This window comes from Panthera pardus, unplaced genomic scaffold (assembly GCF_024362965.1).
Source record: "Panthera pardus isolate Hobbes unplaced genomic scaffold, ASM2436296v1 HiC_scaffold_27, whole genome shotgun sequence".
NCBI classification, from domain to species: Eukaryota; Metazoa; Chordata; class Mammalia; order Carnivora; family Felidae; genus Panthera; species Panthera pardus.
In genome coordinates, this window is record NW_026526843.1 from 1,704,560 (window position 1) to 1,729,998 (window position 25,439).

The 25,439-nt window shown below is 47.4% G+C and overlaps 1 protein-coding gene across 1 annotated transcript; it reads left to right on the plus strand.

Annotated features, from left to right (window-relative positions):
- Positions 1–3,906: 3,906 nt before the first annotated feature.
- Positions 3,907–25,391, plus strand: TEX28 (testis expressed 28). The gene is given in 6 exon segments (XM_053891969.1): positions 3,907–4,125; positions 13,043–13,491; positions 13,493–13,774; positions 24,244–24,379; positions 25,030–25,067; positions 25,160–25,391. Coding segments are annotated over 6 exon segments (1,356 nt in total).
- Positions 25,392–25,439: the final 48 nt, after the last annotated feature.

The window sequence follows — 25,439 nt, forward strand, 5'->3', positions numbered from 1 at the left end:
TGGTACAGGTCATTTCTCACAGGTGATTCACCAGGGACCCGGTGCACAAGGAGGCCTTTTATTACACAGGCTTCTCAGACTAGAAGCAGCAGTCCTTTCTCCCAGGCATGGAAGAATCCAGCCAAGGAAAAGGGATGCAGGGCCACTGCCTCCCAAGTTCATGGCTTTTAAGGATGCTATAAGGCCCAGTAACTTCATAACCTCTCTCCCTGTGGAGAGCAATATCTTCAAGACCAGCTCCCCCTCTATCAATGGAGCACCTGTATACTTGGGGCAAGTTCATCTGGTGACTATCAGCACCTGAGTAGTCTTTTACTTACCTAAATTTATCTTTGAGATCATTGATCAAAAACACCATGAAGCACAAATTAACCCATGTATGTATGTATGTATGAGAAACTAGAATTTGACGAGAAAGCCAAGAATATTTAATGCAGAAAGAACAGTCTCTTCAATAAATGGCGCTGGGAATTGGATATCACATGTGAAAAAATGAAACTATAATGCTAGTGTTCACTCACAAAAATTAAGTTAAAATAAAATTAAGACTTAAATGTAAGACCAGAAACCATTAAGACTCCTAGAAAAAAACATAGGAAGAAACCTCAATATGTATCCTTGTTTTTTAGATACAACAGCTAAAGCCAAAGCAATAAAAGATAAACAAGGGGGACTACATCAAACTAAAAAGCTTCTGTACAGCAAAGGAACCATCAACAAGGTGAAACAACCTACAGAACAGGAAAAAATATTGCCAATCGTTTTATCTGATGAGGGGTTAATATCCAAAACATAGAAAAACTCATACAACCCAATAACCTAAAAAAATTTAGGTAAAAATATAGGCAAAGAACCTGAACACCCCCCCACACACAAATATATGCATGACCGACAGGCATGTGAAAGGATGCCCAAAATCACTAATCAGAGAAAAGCAAATTAAAACGACAAGGAGGTATCACCTCACACTTGTTAGAATGGCTATCAAAAAGCCAAGAGGTAACCAATGCTGGCCAAGGTGTGGGCAAAAGGGAATCCTCATGTGCACTGTTGGTGGGATTGTAAGTTAGCGCAACTAATTTACAGTATGGAGGATCCTCAAAAAATTAAAAATTAAACTACCATATGATCCAGCAATTCTACTTCTGGGAATGTATCTAAATGAAGTGAAAACACTATGTCAAGAAAATCTGCATCCATCTGTCCATAGCATTATTCACAACAGCCAAGACATAGAAACAACCCAAATGTCCATTAACAAAGATGTGATATATAGATCAAATGGCTATTTGCCATTTGTGACAAAATGGACAGACTTTGAGGGCATTATGCTAAATGAAATAAGTCAACAGAGAAAGAAATACCGGCTGACCTCACTCACATGTGTCATCTAAAAACAAAAACACCTCCGAAGTCCTAGGAAAAGAATCAGATTTATGGCTGCCGGAGGCAGGGGATGGGGGAGGGAGGAATTAGATGAAGGTGGTCAAAAGGTACAAGTGTCCAATCACGAGGTAACTACCAGAGATGTAAGGTACAGCATAATGACCACAGCTAATACTGCTATATAGTATATTTTAGAGAGTATACCCTAACAGTTGTCATCACAATGAAAAAAGATTTCTACGTATATAACACAGACGTTAACTTATCATGGCAATCCTTTCATGATATACATAAATCACCATGCTGTATACCTTAAACTTACAGAAAACTAGCTGTCAATTATCTCAATAAAACTGGAAATTAAAAAAAAAAAACAAACACAAAACACTGCAAAGATCACATACTACCCAAAATGATTTTCTTTTAGGAAGTGAACGGTGAGACCCAAGTTTCTCACGGTGGAATAACTGGAGGTCCTTACTGAAATTCAAAGTAACTGCTGTTCTTAGAGAGCAGCTGGCCTGGGAGTCCAGCCAGTCCATTAATCCAGAAGGGAAGAGAAGACAGGACAGGGGAACAAAACCAACTCTCTAGAACCCCTGCCTCAACTTTCAGAAAAGATTTTAGGCCCAACTCACATGTATTAATCATCTCTTCTTTCAAACTTCACAATTACAAAGCAGAGACTTAACCCCTTGCCTCGCCAAGTATTCCATAAGTGGAAGACAGGAATTTTACAATTGTTACATATTAAAAAATTAAAAAAACAAAAATTGCTAGATACCGTGAAGAAATGCAAACCATTAATTCTGTAGGCGAAGGGAGCAAAATGAAAGTAAAAAAAAAAAAACACCCAAAATACGCAGTTAGTTCTTAAATTCATCTATGCAACCTTAATACCATAGTTCAGTATTGAAAAGATTTTATTTGAAAAAAGGGATGATCATGGAATGTATTTTATTTCACCACTGAAGTTAGAAATTACTAACAGAAGGAAAACTGGAAAATCCACACATTTGTGGAAATTAAATACCATACTCTTAACCAGCCAATATGTCAAAAAAGGGGAAATTAGAAAATACTCGGAGGGGCGCATGCGTGGCGCAGTGCGTTAAGAGCCCAACTCTTCATTTCCGTGATCAGGTCAGGATCTTGAAGTCCTGAGGTCTGGCTGAGCCTGGCTCTACACTAAGCATGGGGCCTGCTTAAGATGCACGCTCTCCCTCTCTCCCCACCCCTCCCCCTATGAGGGCCTGCGTGCGTCCCGCCCGCCCCTCCCCCCCCACGAGCGTCCCGCCCCGCCCCTCCCCCCCCCACGAGCGTCCCGCCCCGCCCCTCCCCCCCCACGAGCGTCCCGCCCCGCCCCTCCCCCCCCCACGAGCGTCCCGCCCCGCCCCTCCCCCCCCACGAGCGTCCCGCCCCGCCCCTCCCCCCCCACGAGCGTCCCGCCCCGCCGGCGAGCTTTCTCCCCGATTTTTTTTACTTAAAAAAATACCCGGAATATGAAAACAGCACACCAAACTTTATGGGACACAAAAGCCATACTAAGAAATTTACAACTACGAATGCTTTCGTGAAGAACTAAAGATCAAAAAATCAAAACCCTTACTTTACAACATAAGAACTAGCAAAATTAAACCTAAACCTTCAAGAGTAATAAAGATTAGAGCAAAAATAAATTAGAACAGAAATGGAGACCAAGAAAGCCGGTAGAACAAATCAACGAAAACAAAAGCTAGTTGTTTAATAACGTGACCAAAATTAAAACGAAGACATTTTAACTTTAAAATTTACTGATTTGAAAACACCTGTTTCATTTCTAAAATGAGGACAAAAACAGTACTACCAACCATACAGACGTAAAAGGGAACACACGGTACTACGAAGAACTGTACACATCGGCTAACAGCCAAGAAACTTCTAGAAGCAGAAAATTCAAGAACACTAAGGACCAAGTAGAGATTTGAAATACACCCGTGACTAAGGAGAAGCCTGACCCAGGAGTCAAAAACCTCTCTGCACAGGAAAACATGGCCCCGAGGGCCTCACTGGTGAATTACGAGCACGGCCCCCCAGGGAATGCGAACCGTCCCACCGCCCGCGCGCCTCACGAAAAAACTACCACACCGCGACCGCAGGGGACCGGAAAGCCGCCTTCGGCGGCCGTTCCCACTCACCCGCCGCCTTCTCCGCGGCTCGCTTTCAGAGTCCGGGACGCCAGCGTCTAGGGCAGCTGCCCACACAACGCCACGGCCGCACGCCCCCTTCCCACTCTGGCCCGAGGCCGTCCCCAGGACGCCTCCCCGCCGGGCCCGGAAGATTCTGGGCTGCCTGCTACTCAATGGGAGAGACCACGGGAGCCGCTCCCTTCCCCCCCCCGCCCCCCCCAGCGCAGACCCGCCGGCCACGCGGGCCCGTCCATGCTTCCCCCCGCGGCCCCAAACGGGGCCTCTACGACTGAGCCCGCCTGCCCGCCCACCTCCCAACGACTCCCTTACACCTCACGCGCCGGCCACCACGATGCCTCCGACGGGGGAACCTTACCCGGAGCTCGAAGCGCAGGTAGCCCTGATAGAATGGATGCGCAGGCGATTAGCCATGTCTCGCAAGATCTGCAGGGTCTTCCAGTCGGGTTTGGTCTCCTCCTCGGCCGTCGCAGTGCTCACCGCGGAATCTGCCATAGCTGCGAACTCTTCGGCGTCTGAGGACCGAATGCCGCGAAGCGGGTCCGCGGAGCGTGTGAGTCGGCGCCGTGCGACTCTCTGAGCTCCGCCCCCTCCTCGTGCTGATTCCTTGCGCACTCCGCTCCCTCCGCGCACCGCCCCTCCTCGTGCCAATTGCCCTCGCGTGCCGCCCCCTCCGAGCACCGCCCCCTCCTCGTGCCAAGTCGCCTCGCGCACTGCTCCCTCCGCGCACCGCTCCCTCCGCGCACCGCCCCCTCGCGCGCCAACTGCCCTCGAGCGCGGGTCCCTCCTCCCGCCAATTTGCGCCGCGCGCCGCTCTCTCCGAGCTCCGCCCCCGCCTCGTGCCGATAGCCTCAGCACTCTGCTCCCTCCGCGCACCGCCCCTCCTCGTGCCGATTCCTTCCGCGCGCCGCCCTTCCTCGTGCCAATTGCCCCCGCACGTCGCTCCCTCCGAGCTCCGCCCCCCCTCCGAGCGCCAATTCGCCTCGCGCACTGCTCCCCCCGCGCGTCGCCTCCGAGCGCGCCAACTGCCCTCGAGCGCGGGCCCCTCCGCCCGCCAATTTGCCCCGCGCGCCGCTCTCTCCGAGCTCCGCCCCCGCCTCGTGCTGATACCTTCCGCGCGCCGCCCTCCTCGTGTAGATTCCTTCCGCGCGCCGCCCCTCCTCGTGCCAATTGCCCCCGCACTTCGCTCCCTCCGAGCTCCGCCCCCTCCGAGCTCCGCCCCCCCTTCGAGCGCTAATTCGCCTCGCGCACTGCTCCCTCCGCGCGTCGCGCCAACTGCCCTCCAGCGCGGGCCCTTCCGCCCGCCAATTTGCGCCGCGCGCGGCTCTCTCCGAGCTCCGCCCCCGCCTCGTGCTGATACTCTCCGCACTCCGCTCCCTTCCGCGCGCCCGCCCCTCCTCGTGCCGATTCCCTCCGCGCGCCGCCCCTCCTCGTGCCGATTCCCTCCGCGCGCCGCCCCTCCTCGTGCCGATTCCCTCCGCGCACCGCCCCTCCTCGTGCCGATTCCCTCCGCGCGCCGCCCCTCCTCGTGCCGATTGCCCCCACGCGCCGCCCCTCCTCGTGCCGATTGCCCCCGCACGTCGCTCCCTCCGAGCTCCGCCTCCCTCCGAGCTCCGCCCCCCTCCGAGCGCCAATTCTCCTCGCGCACTGCTCCCTCCGCGCGTCGCCTCCGAGCGCGCCAACTGCCCTCGAGCGCGGGCCCCTCCGCCCGCCAATTTGTCCCGCGCGCCGCTCTCTCCGCGCTCCGGCCCTTCCGAGCGCCAGTCCCCCTCGCGCGCTGCTCCCTCAGCTCAATGGATTTTGAACTCTTCTTTGCGTGTGTGCGGACATTAATCGAAGTAACTTAATTTCTTTACATATCCCTTTGTGCTATCAATTCAAAGAGGCCTGCCTCTGCCGGGGGTCCAGGGGCTGCTGTGGGGGTGATAAAAAGGTTCTGGAACTAGATGTGGTCTTTTCACCACCTGGTGTATGTAAACGGGACTGCTTCACACACTTTAAAGAGTTACGATGGTGAAGTTTATGTTTCATGCAATTGATCACGATATTTAAAAAAGCCACGCTTGGGGCGCCTGGGTGGCGCAGTCGGTTAAGCGTCCGACTTCAGCCAGGTCACGATCTCGCGGTCCGTGAGTTCGAGCCCCGCGTCGGGCTCTGGGCTGATGGCTCGGAGCCTGGAGCCTGTTTCCGATTCTGTGTCTCCCTCTCTCTCTGCCCCTCCCCCGTTCATGCTCTGTCTCTCTCTGTCCCAAAAATAAATAAAAAATGTTGAAAAAAAAATTAAAAAAAAATAAAAAAGCCACGCTGGAATTTTACCCTCTGTTGGTCCCTTCCCCCCACCCCCAAGGTAGCCCAGGTGGGCTTCTTAGCAGATGAGCATGCCTTGTCTTTGCGGTGACCTCTTTCTCTTTCTGGAACCCTGTGCACGGCGGCAGGCCACAAGCCCCTTGTGACTATTGAGGGTTGGGGTGGCCTTAGCCCAATGCTAGCGTGCAGCTTTCCCCAGGGAGCTTGACTTCTGGGAGTTTCCCACCTCCTCCAGGTCGCAGCGTAGTCTCAGAGAGCTGTTGGCTTTGACTTTGCGATGATCTTCCAAGGCCCAGCGTGGCTTCCCCACAACTCTATGCCCTAAGTTCAAGCAACGCGCAGCATCTTCGTTCAAAAGGGCCCCGCTCCCGAGAGGCCCCGAGTGTCCGTTAATGCGGCGGCTACGCTGCCGTGTTCTTGCTTGGGTGAAGGGTATCTGCGTTGAAAATTTTATTTGCTCAAGAAAAACCTTCGTGTATTCCTACCCGCAGAGTATGTGAGTGTTCTTTTTCCCACCTCCTCATCGACACTGAATGTTTAGTCTTTTTAGTGTGTGCCATTCTCATGGATGAGAAAATCGTATTCAACAGTCAGTGCTTTGACTTACATTTGCCTGATATCCTTGTAGTTGCACATTTTTTTGTACGTTTGTTGCCACTCGTAGTTTGTCCTTTCTGAATTGCCTACTATCCTTTACTGTTTTTATAGTGGATTGTTTGTTTTAGTTTCCTAATTTGTAGGAATTCTCTGCATATTGTGGTGAACAGACTGTTCTCTGTCAGGGAGACTGTAAATATTTTTTTCTCAACCTGTTGCTTTTTGAAAATATTAAGAGATACTTTGGTTTTAAGTGTTTGAGCCCAAACCTAAATGTTGCTTTTTTTTTTTTTTGGCTTTTCTCTTCTTTATTTTGTATTTTTAATTTATTTATTCATCACTTATATATAACACCCAGTGCTCGACCCAAGTGCCCTCCTTCATGCCTCTCACCCATTTAGCCCACCCCCCCCCGAATGTTGCTTCTTTTTAACTTCATGCTTTTTTTTTTCCATGAGAAGGTTTGAATTTTTTTTCTGTAGTAAAATATATAAATCTTTTTCTTTGTGGAATTTTGGGTTGACTCTTGTTTAGAAAGGTTCTCTTCACACAAAGATTGGAAAAACACTTGCTATTATGTCCTTCTAACACTTTTGTTATTTCCTTCTTTTAAAGTTTATTTTTGAGAGAGAGAGAGTGCACACGCAAAAGGGGGAGAGGGGCCGAGAGAAGGAGACGCAGAATCCCAAGCAGGCTCCAGGCTCCGAGCTGTCAGCACAGAGCCTGAAGTGGGGCTCAAACCCAAGAACCATGAACTCATGACCTGAGCTGAAGTCGGACGCTTACCCCCGACTGAGGCACCCAGGAGTCCCCGATTATTTCATTTTTATGTTCAATTCTGTATCTTGTCTCAACTTTATATGATGTATATGATGTAAGATGACACTGTGATTTAATTTTTTTCAAATAGCCAATGGTCCCAAGACTATATTTATTATTCTTTTTAAAAAATTGCTCTGCTAGGGTCGCCTGGGTGGCTCAGTCAGTTGAACATCCGACTCTTGATTTTGGCTTGGGCTGTGAACTCGTGGGATCGAGTTCCTCGTCAGGCTCCACACTCTTCGTGGACCCTGCTTGGGATTCTCTCTCCCTCTCCCTCTGCCCCTCTTCCCTACTTGCGCTTGTACCGTCTCTCTCTCTGTCTAAAAATTCTTTTTTCTTTGCCGCTCTTTTGCATTTTCTCTTCCAAGTAAGTTTTAGAAGCAGCTAATGTAAGATTCCTAAGACAATTCCATTGGGTTTTTAATTGGGATTTCATTGAATTGATAAGTTGATGTGTAGAGGGCTGACATATTTGTAGCGTTGAGTCTTCTGTTCAAGAACATAGCGTATGCTTTTTGATAATCACGTCGCATCGGCATCCTATTTTATAGCTTCTGTGTACCCTGATATCTCGTTTCTCTTTGTTCCTCCTCTCCTTCCTTTTTTTGGATTAATAGAGTTCCATGGTTTTTCTCCCCTTGGTTATTTGGATCTTATGTACGTGACCTTTTTTTTCTAATGGTTACCTTTAATTTTTTTTTCAATTTTGAGTTTTTTATGTTATCTATAAAATTCCACAATAGAACCAGTCATTAACAACTGTCCATTCTCCCTATTTCCTACTTCCTTTTTAATTTTTAAAGATTTTATGTTTTTTTAAGATTTTATTATAAATGTTTATTTTTGAGACAGAGAGAGCATGAGAGTGTGAGCGGGGGAGGGGCAGAGAAGAAGGGGGACAGGATTCGAAGCAGGCTTTGTGCCGAGAGCAGAGGGCCCGATGTGGGGCCTGAACTCACAAACCATGAAATCATGACTTGAGCTGAAGTGGGACACTTAACTGACTGAGCCCCTCAGCCATCCCTAAAGCTTTTATTTTTAAGCAATCTCTACTCACAATATGGAGCTCCTATTTATAACCCAGAGATCAAGTGTCGCATGCTCTACTGACTGAGCAAACCGGGCACCCCCCACTTTGTTTTTAAATAAACAATTATTTTGTTCTTTTATTCATTCAATGGTTTATCTGAACATAGTTGAAAGCAGGGGTCGGCAAACTTCTATAAAGGGCCAGATAGTAAATATTTGAGGTCACGTGGTCTCTGTTGAAGCCATTTAGGCCGTTTTTGTGGCACACATACAGCCATAGACAACACCTAAATGAACAAGTGTGGCCATGTGCCAATCACTGTGTTTTCGGACTGAAATTTGAATCTTACATACTTTTCACGTGTCACAAAATACTCTTCTGATTTTTTCATCTGTTTCAAAATTTAATAAACCATTCTTAGCTGACACCTGTATAAAACCAAGCCATTGTTGGGCCAACTCCTGCTTCAAAGAGTTAAACGGTTCTACAAGGTTTATTGCAAAAGCTGTAATCGTTTCCACCCACGTAATCGTCCACCTCCTGGAATCAACCACTTTCAACTCTTTCAGCTGTTTTCTTTTGGTATTTAGCTCCAGTTCTCTAAATAAATTGTTTATAGTGCTGTTTTTTATTTTTATATTTGAACAATTATTGATTGTTTTTTTTCACTATAGAAGATGATAACGTAGCTCTTTGTCATACCCCCCCCCCCCCCCCACCAAATCCTTCCAGTACGGTATACAATGATTAGGGTTAGGTCATATCTTGGTGTTTGCATTATCAAGTCCATGGAACACTAGTTATAACTGAGTCATCACTCTGATGACTTTTGTCTCCCAATGTTTCGTTGACCTTAGAGTTAACCCTTGTCTCCCACCCCCCCGCCCTGCTCCTATGTTTCTTGTTCTCTACTACTTTTCATAGGCCCGCACTCCCCCCAGCTGTCTCCATCTCCTCTCCAGCTGGTTACAGATGTCCAGCAGGACGTGCATTTCACTCCCTTGCAGTGTTCTCTCCTGAAGCCTTTTGACTTGCCCCCCCAGCCACTAGCCTGGGCTCCCCTTCCATCATGCTGGAGATATCCTCTGCTTCCTCTTGACTGGTCTTATCGATCCCATCTCAACCTCTTTCTTAGGTTCCCCTCTGGTTTTGGTGATACTCCTTCTCTAGTAGCTTCCAGAGAATGAATGCAGACAGGGTGAACTATTTCGGTTCTTTCATATCTTTAGTCTAATCTCACAATAGACAGTTTGGGTGCAGAATGCTAGGTTGGAAAATCATCCCTCCCCCCAGTTTGGAGGCATTACTTCATTGTTCCCAGTGCTTTGCTGAAAAATCTGAAAACGTTCTGACTTCCAATTGTTTGAACATGACCTATTTTTTTTCTCTCTGACAGTTATTCTCTCAGCATATTGAAGATATCACTCAACTCTTCTGAATTTCATTAATGCCATTGAAAACTCAGCTTTCAGTCTAAAGGTCATGGTTTTAAAGGTAATTAGCTTTTTAAATCTGGCCTTTTTTTGAGAGAGAGAGAGAGAGAGAGAGAGACAGACAGACAAAGCATGAGCAGGGAAGGGGGCAGAGAGAGAGGGAGACAGAGAATTCCAAGCAGGCTCTGCACTATCAGGGTGCAGAGCTCAATTCAGGGCTCAGACTCACGAAACTGTGAGATCATGACCTGAGCTGAAATCAAGAAAGTGATCGAGCCACCCAGGCGCCCCATAAATCTGGCTGCTTTTAAAATCTTGTGTCTAGATGTGGTTCTATTTCTCTTTTCCTGTTTGGGATTTATTGGGCTTCTTGAATTTGTGTTGTCTTTTATCAGTTCTGGAAAGTTGTTTGTGACTCTCTCTTAAAATCTCGCCATTCCCTCATTCTATTAGACTTTTTTTTTTTTTTTAATATTTTTTTTCAACGTTTTTTTATTTATTTTTGGGACAGAGAGAGACAGAGCATGAACGGGGAGGGGCAGAGAGAGAGGGAGACACAGAATCGGAAACAGGCTCCAGGCTCCGAGCCATCAGCCCAGAGCCTGACGCGGGGCTCGAACTCACGGACCGCGAGATCGTGACCTGGCTGAAGTCGGACGCTTAACCGACTGCGCCACCCAGGCGCCCCTCATTCTATTAGACTTTTGCATCTATTTTCCACATCTTCTGTCTTTCACTAGTTTTTTTTTTTTTAAATTTTCTGTTTCTTTGTGCCTCTGTGTTGCATTCTGGATGCTTTCTTTACTAATTCTCCCTCTAGCTATTTCTAACTTGCTATTATATCCATCTCTTGAACATTTAAAAACTTTTACAAATGTGAAATTTGGCAGATGTATGTAAAGGCACAGGAAACATCAACAGACATTTCGGGAAATAATGATGATGTGAACTGACGTGTAACTACTACTCAGGTTAAGCACCTTGGCCTCCACCTGTCTCTCCCAATCACGACCCCCTGCTCCCACTTTAGTGGGAGCCACTATCCTGACACTTAGGCTACCAATGCCCATGCTTTTCTTTATAGCTTTATTGTCTGTCGTCCCTAAACAACATCATTTTGTTTTGCTTGCTTTTCAACTTTATATGCCGAAACCATATATAGTATGGATTTTTCTGTGTTTAGCTTCTTTTGTTCAACATTATGCTTGTTCATTCATATTTTCTTTTTTTTAAAATTTTTTAATGTTTATTATTTTTTGAGAGAGACAGACAGACAGAGAGCAAGCAGGGGAGGGGCAGAGAGAGAGAGGGAGACACAGAATCGGAAGCAGGCTCCAGGCTCTGAGCTGCCAGCACAGAGCCCGAGGCGGGGCTTGAACTCACAGACTGCGAGACCACGAGCTGAGCTGAAGTCGGCCGCTTAACCGACTGAGCTACCCAGTGCCCCCGTTCATTCATATTTTCAAGGCTGTAGTTCACTTTCATTGCTGTATAGTAGTATGTTGTTGAATATTTTGCAGTTCGCTTACACATTTTACAGCCGATGGGCAGAGGGTTATTTCTAGCAGTTGGCTATTGGGAACATTCGTGTACCTGTTTCCCAAGGCCGTACCAGTGAATGCAATTGCTGGGCCATTTGGTATACATGTCTTCAGCTTCACAGTTTAGCACTGCTTTTCCAAAGCGCCCGTACCAGTTTCTGTCCTGCGGCTCCATTTTCACCGAGGAGCCCACCTCAGATCCTCTGTCTCCCTCTCTCTCTGCTCCCTCTCCCACTCGCTCTCTCTCTCAAAAATAAATAAACATTTAAAAAAGCTTTTTAAAAAGTAGAAACAGAACAGAGACTTTACCTGTTCTTTTTTAAAAGTTTTTTTAAAGTTAACTTGTATTTTTTATATAATTTTTTTAAATCAAAAAAATTTTTAATGTTTATTTAATTTTGAGAGAGAGAGCGAGAGAGAGAGAGACAGTGCAAGCGGGGAAGGTGCACAGAGAGAAGACACAGAAGCTGAAGCAGGCTCTGGGCTCTGAGATAGCAGGACAGAGCCAAGTGCGGGGCTTGAACTCATGAACTGCGAGATCATGACCCGAGCCAGAGTCAGATACTCAACCAACTGAGCCACCAAGCTGCCCCTAAATTTAAAAAAAATATTTATTTATTTTTCAGAGAAAGGGAGAAAGAGCACGAGCGGGGGAGGGACAGAGAGACACAGGGACAGAGGATCTGAAATGTGCTCCATGATGACAGCAGAGAGCCCAATGCAGGGTTCAAACTCACAAGTGAGATCGTGACCTGAGCCAAAGTTGGACGCTTACCCAACTGAGCCACCCAGGCGCCCCAAGATTTGATTTTGAAGTAATCTCTATGCCCAACGTGGGGCTCAAAGGCATAACCCCGAGATCAAGAGTCACACCCTCCGCTGACTGAGCCAGCCAGGCACCCCTCCACCTGTCGTGACCTCACCTGCCTCTCCTAGCTCATCACCATCCACTCTGCCCTGGTCCACTGTCTCCCAGCTATGCTGCTATGGCTATCTTTGTTTGAAAGATGAGAAAACTGACTCTCTGAGTGGTTTATTAACTTGCCCATATGAGAGGTGCATTCATTTGCATTACAGTAGTTTTTTTCACCCCTGACTGTCCGCTCTCTATGAGCAAGGAATGTGTCTGGCTTCTGTACCACATGGTAGGTGCTCAGGAAGTGTGTGTTGAATGAATGATCGAATGAAGGAATGAACTCGTCGGGATGCGGATCTCCTTGCCTCCCTCTTCGATCTGCTGGCGGTAGCAATATAATAAAACATATGGGTTGATGGGAATGAGCTCATTACGTACTTTATAAGATGAGATCTATACCAATACAGTTGGTATTTGTGGGGAGAGAAGAAGTCCAAGAACAGACAAGACAGGTGTGGAGGGGGGGATTCTAGCCACCTGAGGGTTCTAGCGAGGTCCATTCATACAGCAAAAAGTCAGGTGCTCAGTCAGAGGAGTGTGCGACTCTTGATCTCAGAGTTGAGTTTAAGCCCCATATTGGGTGTAGAGAGGACTTAAAAAAAAAACAACAACAACTGGGTGCTGAAAAGAAAGGGAGAGGGGCCCGGAAGTTGAACTTGACCTCTCCAGTCTGTGTTGGGCCCGTCTTGAGTGCACAAATGTTGCATATGTAAGTACCTGTGCCTGCAGCTGAGTATTATTACAGAGTGAGACTACAGTAGGTCCACTTGTACCGTTTGCAGCTCACAGAAGTACCTGTTAACCATTCCTTGTTTCCGACGCAGGCAGAATATACCAAGAGCCCAAGTGCGGCCATTCTCTCCGACGTTTCCTCATGCGGGTCCCTTTCATCCAGCGAGGACGGCCCCCCCAGGGGCCATTCCTGTCTGTCAGATGGGGAGCTGGCCCGGAACTTACAGGATAGTGTCAAGCACCGCGTCCTTTACCTCTCAGAGCAGCAGAGACTGGAGAAGGCCAGTCGGGACGAGAACACCGTGGGCTACCTCAAGCTGGTGTCCAAAGCCAACCGGCACCACGCCCCCCACATCCGGCAGGCCTTCGAGAAGGTGAACGAGCGCGCCTCTGCCACCATTGCCCAGATGGAGCGAAGGCTCTGCCGTTGCCACCGGCAGCTGCAGGGGCTGGAGGGGGGCTGGAGGCCCCAGGGCTTAGCGCCCAAGGCCGAAAGCAGCCTGCGCCACTGCAGGCGGCCCAGCGAGAAGGCCCCGTCTTCAGTCTCCCAGGCCAGGTGGGGAAGACTGCCTGTCCACCGACCTGTCTGATATCGTCAGACACTTGCCCCTGGCGAGCCACTTCCCAGCTTCGTGGCCGGGGAAGTCCTGGGGGACAAAGCGTGTGGCCCAGCAGCGAAACCTGCCGTTGCGACAGATGAAGGAGGACCTAAGAGAAGTTAGGGAGCTCCACCTCAGCCTCCAGGTGTCCTATCCGAGCCTAAACGAGAGCCGTCTGATGGGCCTGCAGGTGTCGCTGGCGTCCCTCCAGGAACAGAAATGCAGGTGAAGTGGCCCCTCCGCTGCAGCCTGGGCTGTGGGGTCGCCCCGCCCCCCCGCCCCGCCTCCGGGGCTATCGCTGGGAGAGTGGAGGCAAGCAAGGACATGGGTTTGGAGGGTTGCGGGGAGGGGGAGGTGGAGAGGAGCTGGTCAGTGTTTCTCGGGCCCCTGGGCCCCGTGGTGGAGAGGGCTCGTCCCCTGCCTGCTGTTGTGCGCCCGCCGGGGCCCTCTCCTGGCAAAATGGGGCTCCAGCTCAGGGTCTCGCCAGCTGATCCCAGAAGCTGTAGGCTCTGCCTGTGGTGGTGGGAGATACTTGCGGTGGCGGTGAGCCCAGCGGGCGCCCGTCATGGGTCACGGAGGGGTCCTGCACATCCCCATCTGTGAGCATAATGTGTGAAACAGGATGCCCTACCTGCCACGATCCCTTCACCTGTGCTCATGGCTGAGCTGGGGCTATTTCTTCTGAAAATGATTGCCTTCTGGGGAATGCTTTCTCCCCGCTGTGTGGCGGGTCGAACTTATTTTCATCTAAGATGAGACCAGGGCTCACAAATAAGGGGGGGAAAGGCAAACACAGTCTCTCGAGGACCCGCACTATTCCTATTTGGACCTTTCTTAGGGTCCTAGCGGCCCTCAGGGGTGCCACATTCTCTCCCCTGGTCCCCGCAGTCTGTTGCATCTGATTTTTGCATTAGCTCTAATTCTTCCAAAGCCTGGCCAGAGAGGGAGGTATTACATGGATGACCCAAGATTCCCAGCAAAGTGAGAACTCTGCCATCCCTTCTTAGCACCTGTGTGTCTGTGGGGAAAGAGGCACTTGGGGATCAGTCCTCTTCTGCTTTCACAGGGAAGCGTTACCTGCATTTACACTGCTTGACAAGTCTGTGGGGGACGCCTCAAAACTACTGCAGGGCAGCAAAGTGTCAAATAAGAGCGCCGATCAGAATTATGAGTTTCTTTTGGGTGTGATGTTTGGAGGACAGGGCAACCAAACCTAACTCTTGGGACTCTTAATGGCAACCCCTTTGTCAAAATACCATTTCCAAGATTGGATTTATATACAGCGAGACTAGAGCCCAGTGGCAGTGACACATATCCCCATAAGTTTCCATACCTCCAGGCCAACAGGACTGTTGTGCTCCCATAAGCTCTTAACCCCTTAGCAAATCAGGATGTGCCTGCAGCGCGGTGGGGCAGGGTGACCTCCCTCCCTTGGGTTCCCTGTGAATTCTACATGCTTGCACTTCTGAAACAGCCACCCCCACCACCGTTGGACTGTGATAGGAGTGTGCTGTAAGCTTTTGTTGTGTTCAGCCACCGAGATTTTCCACTTGTTGGCCACGGCAGTTAGCCTATCTTGATAAATATACATTAGAAGCAACAAAGCAGGTCTGTAGGACTCCGATTTGCCAGGAGACATGGAGAATGGGCGGGAGATGACTATATAATAACAGTGACAGCAGGGAGCAAATAGCATTGTCACCTGTGGTGTTCAGCGACCCACTTTACGGATGGGGAAATGGAGTCTCAGAGAGGCACAAGCCTGAGAGCATGTCAACATGTCCTGGCCACGTAGCTTCCTAATCTAGGGTGAAGGGGACACAGGAATTCATTGAATTTTTTAAAACATATGTCCCCTTCCAATCTTTTAAAAAACCTTTATGTGAGCTAGATGTAGACATGACCTATGTGTTGAAGTCAGTAAAGTGTCACCTGGTGTTCATACCTGTACGGTCACCACCCAAGCCCCTGTGATTGTCACATCTCCTCTGGCGTGTCACAAACTGAGATTTCAAACCGAAAAGTCCTATGACACTTCTCACAGGTAAATGTTTCCTTTCAAGAGGTCTTTCTTCCTTCCTTCCTTCCTTCCTTCCTTCCTTCCTTCCTTCCTTAACCACTTTTAAAATGTTTTATTTATTTTTGAGAGAGAGTGCAAGTGGAGGAGAGGCACAGAAGCAGGGGGGACAGAAGAGTCAAAGCGGGCTCTGTGCTGACAGCAGCGAGCCTGGTGCGGGGCTTGAACTCACGAACCGCAAGATCATCACCTGAGCTGAAGTCAGATGCTCATTGACCGAGCCACCCAGGTGCCCCTTTTCTATTTTTGAATTGAGATGAAATTCACAAAACAAAATTATCCATCTTAAAATGTGCAATCCAGTGGCATTTAGTACGTTCGCAGTGTTGTGCAACCACCACCTGTATTTGGTTCCAGAACATTTCCATCACTGCAGAGGAACACCCCACCACTCCCCATTCCCCTAACCCTAACCTCTGGTAACCACCAGTGTGCTTTCTGTCTCTCTGCATTTGTCTCTTCTGGATACTTCATGTAAATGGAATCATACGGTATATAGTCCTTTATGTGTCTTCTTTCACCCAGTGTAATATTCTGAGATTCATCCAAGCTGTGCATAGGAATAGATCACTCTTTCTTGCTCAGCAGTATTCTACTGTATGGATGCACCACAGTTAGTTTACCCGTTCGCCTGCTGCTGGTTGGGGCTGTTATGAATAAAGCTGCTATGGACATTCTTGTACGTCAGCTTCTGGTGGCTGCCGGGACCTTAGCTTGTGGCCACATCACTCCAACCTTCAAGGCCAGTATCTTCACATCTCTCTCTGCTCTGTTTTCATATGGCCCTCTTCTCTGTGTGTAAAAGCTCCCTCTGCTTCCCTCCTATAAGGACGCATGTGGTTGCACATTTGCTCAGGAGGACCTACTCGGTCCCTGCTGCATTACCCCACCCTACCTGCAGGGCTTGATCCCTCCTACATTTGTTTCTTCATCTCAGACTTCTTCAAGTTGCAGGCCACTAGTTTCTAGCTCAGTTTGCCAAAAGCCAGTGCTCAGGTATGATCAAGAATAAACTCATCTTAAGGGCGCCTGGGTGGCTCAGTCGCTTAAGTGTCCGATTCTTGATTTCGGCTCAGGTCATGATCTCACGGTCATGAGATCAAGCGCCTGTCAGGCCCTGCACTGGGTGTGGAGCCTGCTTGGGATTCTCTCTCTTCCTCTCTGTCTGCCCCTCACCTGCGCACACTTTCTCTCTCTCTCTCAAAATAAAATAAACTTAAAAAAAGGATATACTTTTCTTCAACAACAATGATGTTTAGGACAATTTGTATTACAAAGGGTGGCCTTCACAGCTCTGGAAGATTTGGGGGGCATTTTGGTTGGCTGGTCGTCACGTTGTCTTTGTAAGAGCATTTTCTAGAGCGGTCCATTTGCTGGACTAAATGCTCCAGTCAAAAGATATGGGGTATTAGAATGGATTAAAAAAAAAAAAAAAAAAGACCCATCTGTATGCTGCTTACAAGAGACTCATTTTAGACCTAAAAACACCTCTAGATTTAAAGTGAGGGGATTGAGAACCATCTATCATGCTAATGGACGTCAAAAGAAAGCCAGGGTAGCCATACTTATATCAGACAAATAGATTTTAATTTTTTAATATTTATTTATTCTTTGAGAGAGAGAGAGAGACAGAGCATGAGCAGGGGAGGGGCAGAGAGAGAGAGAGGGAGACACAGAATCTAAACCAGGCTCCAGGCTCTGAGCTGTCAGCACGGAGCCCGACACAGGGCTTGGGCTCACGGGCTGTGAGATCATGACCTGAGCCAAAGTCGGTCACTCAACCAACTGAGCCACCCAGGTGCCCCCAGACAATAGATTTTTTAAACTGAAGACTGTAACAAGAGATGAAGAAGGGCACTATATCATAATTAAGGGGGCTATCCAAGAAGATCTAACAACTGTAAATATTTATGCCCCCAACTTGAAACACCCAAATATATAAATCAATTAATAACAAACATAAAGAAACTCATTGATAATAATACAAGAATACTAGGGGACTTTAACACCCCACTTACAACAATGGACAGATCACCTAAGCAGAAAATCAACAAAGAAACAATGGCTTTGAAAGACACACTGGACCCAATGGACTTAACAGATATATTCAGAACATTTCATCCTAAAGCAGCAGAATATACATTCTTCTTGAGTGCACATGGAACATTCTCCAGAATAGATCACATACTGGGGCACAAATCAGCCCTCAATGAGTACAAAAAGATCAAGATCAAGAGTACAAAAAGATCAAGATACCATGCATATTTGCAGACCACATGCTATGAAACTTGAAGTCAACCACAAGAAAAAAATTTGGACAGACCGCAAATACATGAAGGTTAAAGAACATACTAAGGAATGAGTGGGTTAACCAGGAAATTCAAGAAGATGTAAAAAAAAAAAATACATGTAAGCAAATGGAAATGAAAACACGACAGTCCAAACCCTTTGGGATACAGCAAAGGTGGTCATAAGAGAGAAGTATATAGCAATACCGGCCTATCTCAAGAAGCAAGAAAAGTCTCAAATACACAAACTAACCTTACACTTAAAGGAGCTAGAAAAGGAATAGCAAATAAAGCTTCAAGCCAGCAGAAGAGGGGACGTGATAAAGATTAAAGGAGAGATAAGCAATATACAAACAAACAACATTAGATCAGATCAATGAAACTAAGAGCTGGTTCTTTGAAAGAATTAATAAAATTGAAAAACACCTAGCCAGACTTTTCAAAGAGAAAAGAGAAAGTACCCGAATAAAATCATGAACGAAAGAGGAGAGATCACAGCCAACACCACAGAAATACAGACAATTATAAGACAATATTATGAAAAATTATATGCTAGCAAACTGGACAATCTGAAAGAAATGGATAAGTTCCTAGAAATATAGAAACTACCAAACTGAAACAGGAAGAAATAGAAAATTTGAACAGACCCATAACCAGCAAAGAAATTGAATCAGTAATCAAAAAATCTCCCAACACAGCTCAGGTCATGATCTCACAGTCCGTGAGTTCGAGCCCCACGTTGGGCTCTGTGCTGACAGCTCAGAGCCTGGAGCCTGCTTCCGATTCTGTGTCTCCCTCTCTCCCTGACCCTCCCCTGTTCATGCTCTGTCTCTCTCTGTCTCAAAAATAAATAAACATTAAAAAAAAATCTCCCAACAAAAGTCCAGGGCCAGAAGCCTTCTCGGGAGAATTCTACCAGACATTTATTTATTTTTTATTAAAAAAATTTTTTTTTAATGTTTATTGATTTTTGAGAGAGACAGACAGACAGAGAATGAGCAGGAGAGGGGCAGAGAGAGAGGGAGACACAGAATCTGAAGTAGGCTCCAGCCTCTGAGCCATCAGCACAGAGCCTGATGCAGGGCTCGAACTCAATGAACTGTGAGATCATGACCTGAGCTGAAACCAAGAGCCGAAACCAGGAGTCAGATGCTTAACCAACTGAGTCAGCCAGGTGCCCCCCCCCCAGGCATTTAAAGAAGAGTTAATACCTATTCTTCTCAAACTGTCCCAAAAAACAGAAATGGAAGGAAAACTTGCAAACTTCTTCTATAAGGCCAGCATTACCTTGATTCAAAATCCACGCCAATATCCCTCATGGACACAGATGAAAAAATTCTCAACAAGATACTAGCAAATCAAATCCAACCGTACATTAAAATAATTATTCACCGCGATCAAGTGGGATTTATTCCTGGGCTGCAGGGGTGTTCAATATTTGCAAATCAATCAATGTTATGCACCATGTTAATAAAGGATAAGAATCCTATGATCCTCTCTATAGATGCAGAGAAAGCATTTGACAAAATACAGCATTCATTCTTGATAAAAACCCTCAACAAAGGAAGGATAGAGGGAACACACCTCAACATCATAAAGACTATATATGAAAGACCCACAGCTAATATCAACCTCAATGAGGAAAACCTGAGAGCTTTTCCTCTATGTTCAGGAACACGACAGGGATATCCACTCTCACCCCTGATATTTAACATAGTACTGGAAGTCCTAGCCTCAGCACTCAGACAACAAAAAGAAATCAAAGTCATCCAGATTGGCAAAGGAGCAAACTTTCACTATTTGCAGATGACATGATACTCTATGTAGGAAACCCGAAAGACTCCACCAAAAAATTACTGGAACTAATACACAAGTCAAGAACATAAAAGTCAATGTACAGAAACCAGGTGCATTTTTATACACCAATAATGAAGCACCAGAAAAGGAACTGATCCCATTTACAATTGCACCAAATCCCATAGGATCCTGGGAATAAACCTCCCCAAAGGGGTGAAAGATCTGTACTCCAAAACTACAGAACACTTATGAAACAAAGTGCAGAGCACATAATGAAATGGACAAACAGTCCTGGCTCATGGATTAGAAGAACAAATATTGTTAAAATGTCCATATTACCCAAAGCAATGTACACGTGTGATGCAATCCCTATCAAAATACCACCAGCATTTTGCACAGAGCTAGAACAAACAATCCTAAAACTTGTATGGAACCAGAAAAGACTCTGAATAGCCAAAGCAATCCTGAAAAAGAAAACCAAAGCTGGAGACATCACAATCCTGGACTTCAAGATGTATTACAAAGCTGTAATCACCAAGGCAGTATGGTATTGGCACAGAAACAGACACATAGATCAGTGGAATAGAATAGAAACCCCAGAAATGGACCCACAACTATATGGTCAACTAATCTTTGACAAAGCAGGAAAGAATATCCAATGGAAAAAGGACAGTCTCTTCAACAAATAGTCTTGGGAAAACTGGAGAGCAACATGCAGAAGAAAAACTGGACCACTTTCTTACACCACACACAAAAATAAATTCAAAATGGATGAAAGACCTAAATGTGTGATGGGAAACCATCAAAATCCTACAGGAGAACACAGGCAGCAACCTCTTTGGCCTCAGCTGTAGCAACTTCTTACTAGACACATCTCTGGAGGCAAGAGAAAGAAAAGCAAAAATGAACTATTGGGACCTCATCAAGATAAAAAGCTTCTGCACAATGAAGGAAACGATCAACAAAACTAAGACAACCAACAGAATGGGAGAAGATATTTGCAAATGACATATCTGATAAAGGGTTATTATCTAAAATCTGTAAAGAACTTCTAAAACCCAACATCCCCCAAATAAATAATCCAGTTAAGAAATGGGCAGAAGACATGAACAGACATTTTTGCGAAGAAGACATCCGGATGGCTAACAGACGCATGAAGAGATGCTCAACATCACTCATCATCAGGGAAATACAAATCAAAACCATGATGAGGGGTGCCTGGGTGGCTCAGCCGGCTAAGCATCTGGCTTTGGTCAAGTCACGATCTCCCTGTTTGTGAGTTTGAGCCCCACATTGGGCTCTCTGCTGTCAGTGTGGAGCCTGCTTCGGATCCTCTGTCTCCACTCATTCTCATTCTCTGTCTCTGTCTCTCTTTCAAAATAAATAAAGTAATTAAAAAAAAAACCATGATGAGATACCACCTCACACCTGTCAGGATGGCTAAAATTAACAACTCGGGAAGCAACAGACATTGGTGAAGATGTGGAGAAAAGGGAACCCTCGTGCACTGTTGGTGGGAATGCAAACTGGTGCAGTCACTCTGGGAAACAGTATGGAGGTTCCTCAGAAAGTTAAAAATAGAACTACTCTACGACCCACCAAATGCACTATTAGGCATTTACACAAAGGACACGAAAATACCGATTCAGAGGAGCATGTGCACCCCAATGTTTGTAGCAGTGCTATCAACAATAGCCAAAGTATGGAAAGAGCCCAAATGTCCATCAACTGATGGATGGATAAAGAAGATGTGGTCTATATGCACATACATGTATATACATATATATATATATATATGTAATGGAATGTTACTCAGCCATAAAAAAGAATGAAGTCTTGTCATTTGCAGTGCTGTGGATGGAGCTATAGAGTATTATGCTAAGCAAAATAAGTCAGAGAAAAACAAATACCATATGATTTCATTCATATGTGGAATTTAAGAAATAAAACAGTTGAACATAAGGGAAGGGCGGGGGAAGAGAGAGGAAACAAACCATAGGAGACCCTTAAATACAGAGAACAAACTGAGGGTTGATGGAGAGAGGTGGGGGTGGGCTAGATGAGTGATGGAGATTAAGGAGGGCACTTGTGATGAGCACTGGGTGTTATATGTAAGTGATGAATCACTAAATTCTACACCCGAAACTAATTTTACCATACATGTCAACTAACTAGAATTTAAACAGAAGTTGAGATAAAAAAAAATAGAGTGGTTCATTTGCCTCTGCAACTGTAGGAGTGGGGTGGAGAGGATCCTTGACTAAGGGAGGAACAGGGAAGGGAGTCAGCTCTGTAGTAGCCAGGATGCTGTTGCCAGAGGGCAAAGAGCCTGGGGGCCAGAGACAAGGGGAGACTAATAGAATATCCTTGTGAATTAATATTTTCTTCTTGAATACTCTATTCAAGAATTCATTTAAGAATATGTTTGTAAATTCTTATAAATATATTAATGGCAGATCTATTCCTTGACTTCATATCTATGAAGAGTATATTCATGAGGGGCGCCTGGGTGGCTCAGTTAAGCGTCTGACTTCGGCTCAGGTCATGATCTCAAGGTTTGTGAGTTCGAGCCCCACATCGGGCTCTGTGCTAACCGCTCGGAGCCTGGAGCCTGCTTCGGATTCTGTGTCTCCCTCTCTCTCTGCTCCTCCCCCCCGCTCATGCTCTGTCTCTCTCTACTTCAAAAATAAACAAATATATATATATATACATATATATATATATTCATTAATATATACTTGAACATAGTTAATATCTTGAACATTCTTGTGTCTGAATCCTTCATGTAAATAGAAAGACAGTCATGGGAAATGTCCTTTCAAGTGGACACTCTACTGCCTCCCCCTCTCTGTGGGCATTGTCAGTCTGCTCTCTTCTCTACAGGGAGCAGGGCAGAGATCAAGGGAATGTTCCTTGAAATGCTGTTATGGACCAGCTCTTGATGAATTGGCTTTCAGCAAATGCCTGGGGGACATCTCCATGGGGGTGTCAGTCAAGTCCTTGAAGCGAGACCAAACCGACCCCCTTGCCTCATATTCCCTGTCTGCGTGACAGCACCATTGCTTAGGCTCTTGTGCATGCCAGAGCCACGTGAACTGATCGGCCGCATCCTCCATTGCCCTGTTTTCCACAGGGTAGCAGGCCCCAGCAATCCTGTGTCTCCAGTGCCTTTCTGCTTCTCCAGCATCACCATCCCCGACTCACGGGACAAGCATTCCGTGGCTCGTCCCCAAGTGACGGTGCTAAAAGCCACATGGCCTCTGTCCTCTGGGCCATCCTTCCTGGTGCCCAAATGAAGAGCCTCAAAGTTTCTTTAAATTATGGAATATTCCAAACCCAGGGAAAATGTAGAGGATAACACGGTCAACACTGTATACCCACCCTCAGCTTTCTCAAATCTTAATTAACATTTACCAAATTTGCCTCAAATGTTATTTTGTTAAGAAGTAAAACTTCAATGCTTATTTTTGAGAGAGAGATAGAAAGACAGAGTGCGAGCAGGGGAGGGGCAGAGAGAGAGGGAGACCCAGAATCGGAAGCAGGCTCCAGGCTCTGAGCTGTCAGTGCAGAGCCCGACACGGGGCTCAAACCCGTAAACCACGAGATCATGACCTGAGCCGAAGTCGAATGCCTAACCAACTGAGCCACCCAGGCACCCCAAGAAAGAAAACTTTAGAAGGTTCACTTGAAGCTCTCACCTTATCCCTTCCCAACCCCTCCCCTTCCACCCGTCTCGCTATCCTCATTGGGCCCTTATCTTTTTCATACGTATTTTTATACTTTTACAACTTCCACACATAGCCATAAACAACTGGTTAGTGATATTTTGTTTGTGTTTTTTAAGAGGTCTACTGAGATATAAGTTACGTGCCATAAAATGCACCATCGTGACTATACGTTTCAATGACCGTTCGTAGATTTACTAAGGTGTACGACCACTGCCACAATTCAATTTTTTGTTTTTGTTTTAATAACAGCTTTATTGAGATCTAATTCACATCCCCATAAAATTCACCCATTTACGATCAGTGGTTTTCAGTGTATTCACAGACTTGCGCAACCGTCACCGCTGTCTCATTCCGGAACGTTGTCATCACTCCAAAAAGAAACCCCATCCCATTGGCAGTCACTCCCCATTCTCTCCCCACCCTCAGCTGCCAGGAACCACTCATCTGTTTCTGTCTCTACAGGCTTTTATGGAATGATTACTGCTTGCCAAACACCGATGCTGGGAATTTATATGGGATTTAATAGCAGGCATGGATAACTCAGATTTTCCTTTCTACGACTTCTAGTCTGTGGCTAGTTTTGTGAAGCCATTGTGAAACAGGATCTGTACATGAAAGGTGTATGAATACCAGCATGTGTGTGACTGGTGTGCGTTTCTGGTGTTCTGAGGCAGACCTGGGGGAGGAGAGAGGAGGAAGGTGGGATCTGAACCCAAGTCTAGTCTTGACGTGGGACTGCTCCTTGCCAGCACAACCCCTGGGCAGAGTGCTCAGGGAGTAGTCCCCTTGTCTTTTGCTCCCAAGACAAGCGTCGGTGGAAGAACAGGTGAATGAGCACGTCCAGGGGTACCCGGATGACATTTGCCGCCTCGAACAGAATCTGGCCCGCGCTGAAGAGAAAATGGCCTATCTGTCCTACGAGGGAGCCAAGGAAATATGGGTGAGCAACTCGCGGGGGAGCTTTTAAAGAAAGGGCCCGTGGGGCGCCTGGGTGGCGCAGTCGGTTAAGCGTCCGACTTCAGCCAGGTCACGATCTCGCGGTCCGTGAGTTCAAGCCCCGCGTCAGGCTCTGGGCTGATGGCTTGGAGCCTGGAGCCTGTTTCCGATTCTGTGTCTCCCTCTCTCTCTGCCCCTCCCCCGTTCATGCTCTGTCTCTCTCTGTCCCAAAAATAAATAAAAAATGTTAAAAAAAAAAAAAAAAAAAAAGAAAGGGCCCGTAAGAAGGACAGGGATGAGAGAGGCAAACGATGAGCAGAGCCACCCGGATGGCCTGCGATCTGAGGCAAGGGGCCGGTCCTCAGGCAGCCCCCCCGCTGACGGCTCAGTTGCGATTCACCCATCTGCCACAGAGCTGGAAACATCTAGTGACCGTGTCCCTGCCGCACCCCCGCCCCTGCCCTGAGCCGGCTCATGTGGGAACTGGGGCCTCGCAGCTTTTGCCCGCGGGGGCGCCTCGGCGGAGGGGGGCGCCTTCTGCCGGCGCAGGGAGCTCTCTCTGGGCGCCCCTGCTTCTGACCCTGGGTTAGCAAGCACGGGGGAGGGCTTTCCCTCACCTGTGACGGTCGGGCCCACTCTCTTCCGCGCTCCCAGACCCCACTCCTGTCCTTGGCCGGCTCTCGTGCCGCCGGGTTCTCGGTCCCAGGCCACACTGGATGACGGAGCGTGGCCGAGTCAGCTAGGCCCTTCGCTGTCACCGAGCACGCACACACCCTCCCGGGAGGGCGCTCGCACTGGCCACCGTCCTCCCAGCCTTCATCTGCACCGTGTGCGCCTGCCCCCCGCCGCCGCTGAGCTCCGGCCCGCACACCTGCGCCGCCCTCGTGCTGATCGGGCTCGGGTCCCCGGCCTGGCAGAAGCGGCGCGCCGTGTCCGCCACAGACCGGCAGGCCTGGGTCCCCTCCAGATGGAGGTGGCGTTCCGAGGAGCCCGAGCCTCTAGCAGGTGGGCCTTAGAGGGCCTGGGCTACCTACCTCAGGCCGCCCTCCGGGTGTTGAGGGCGT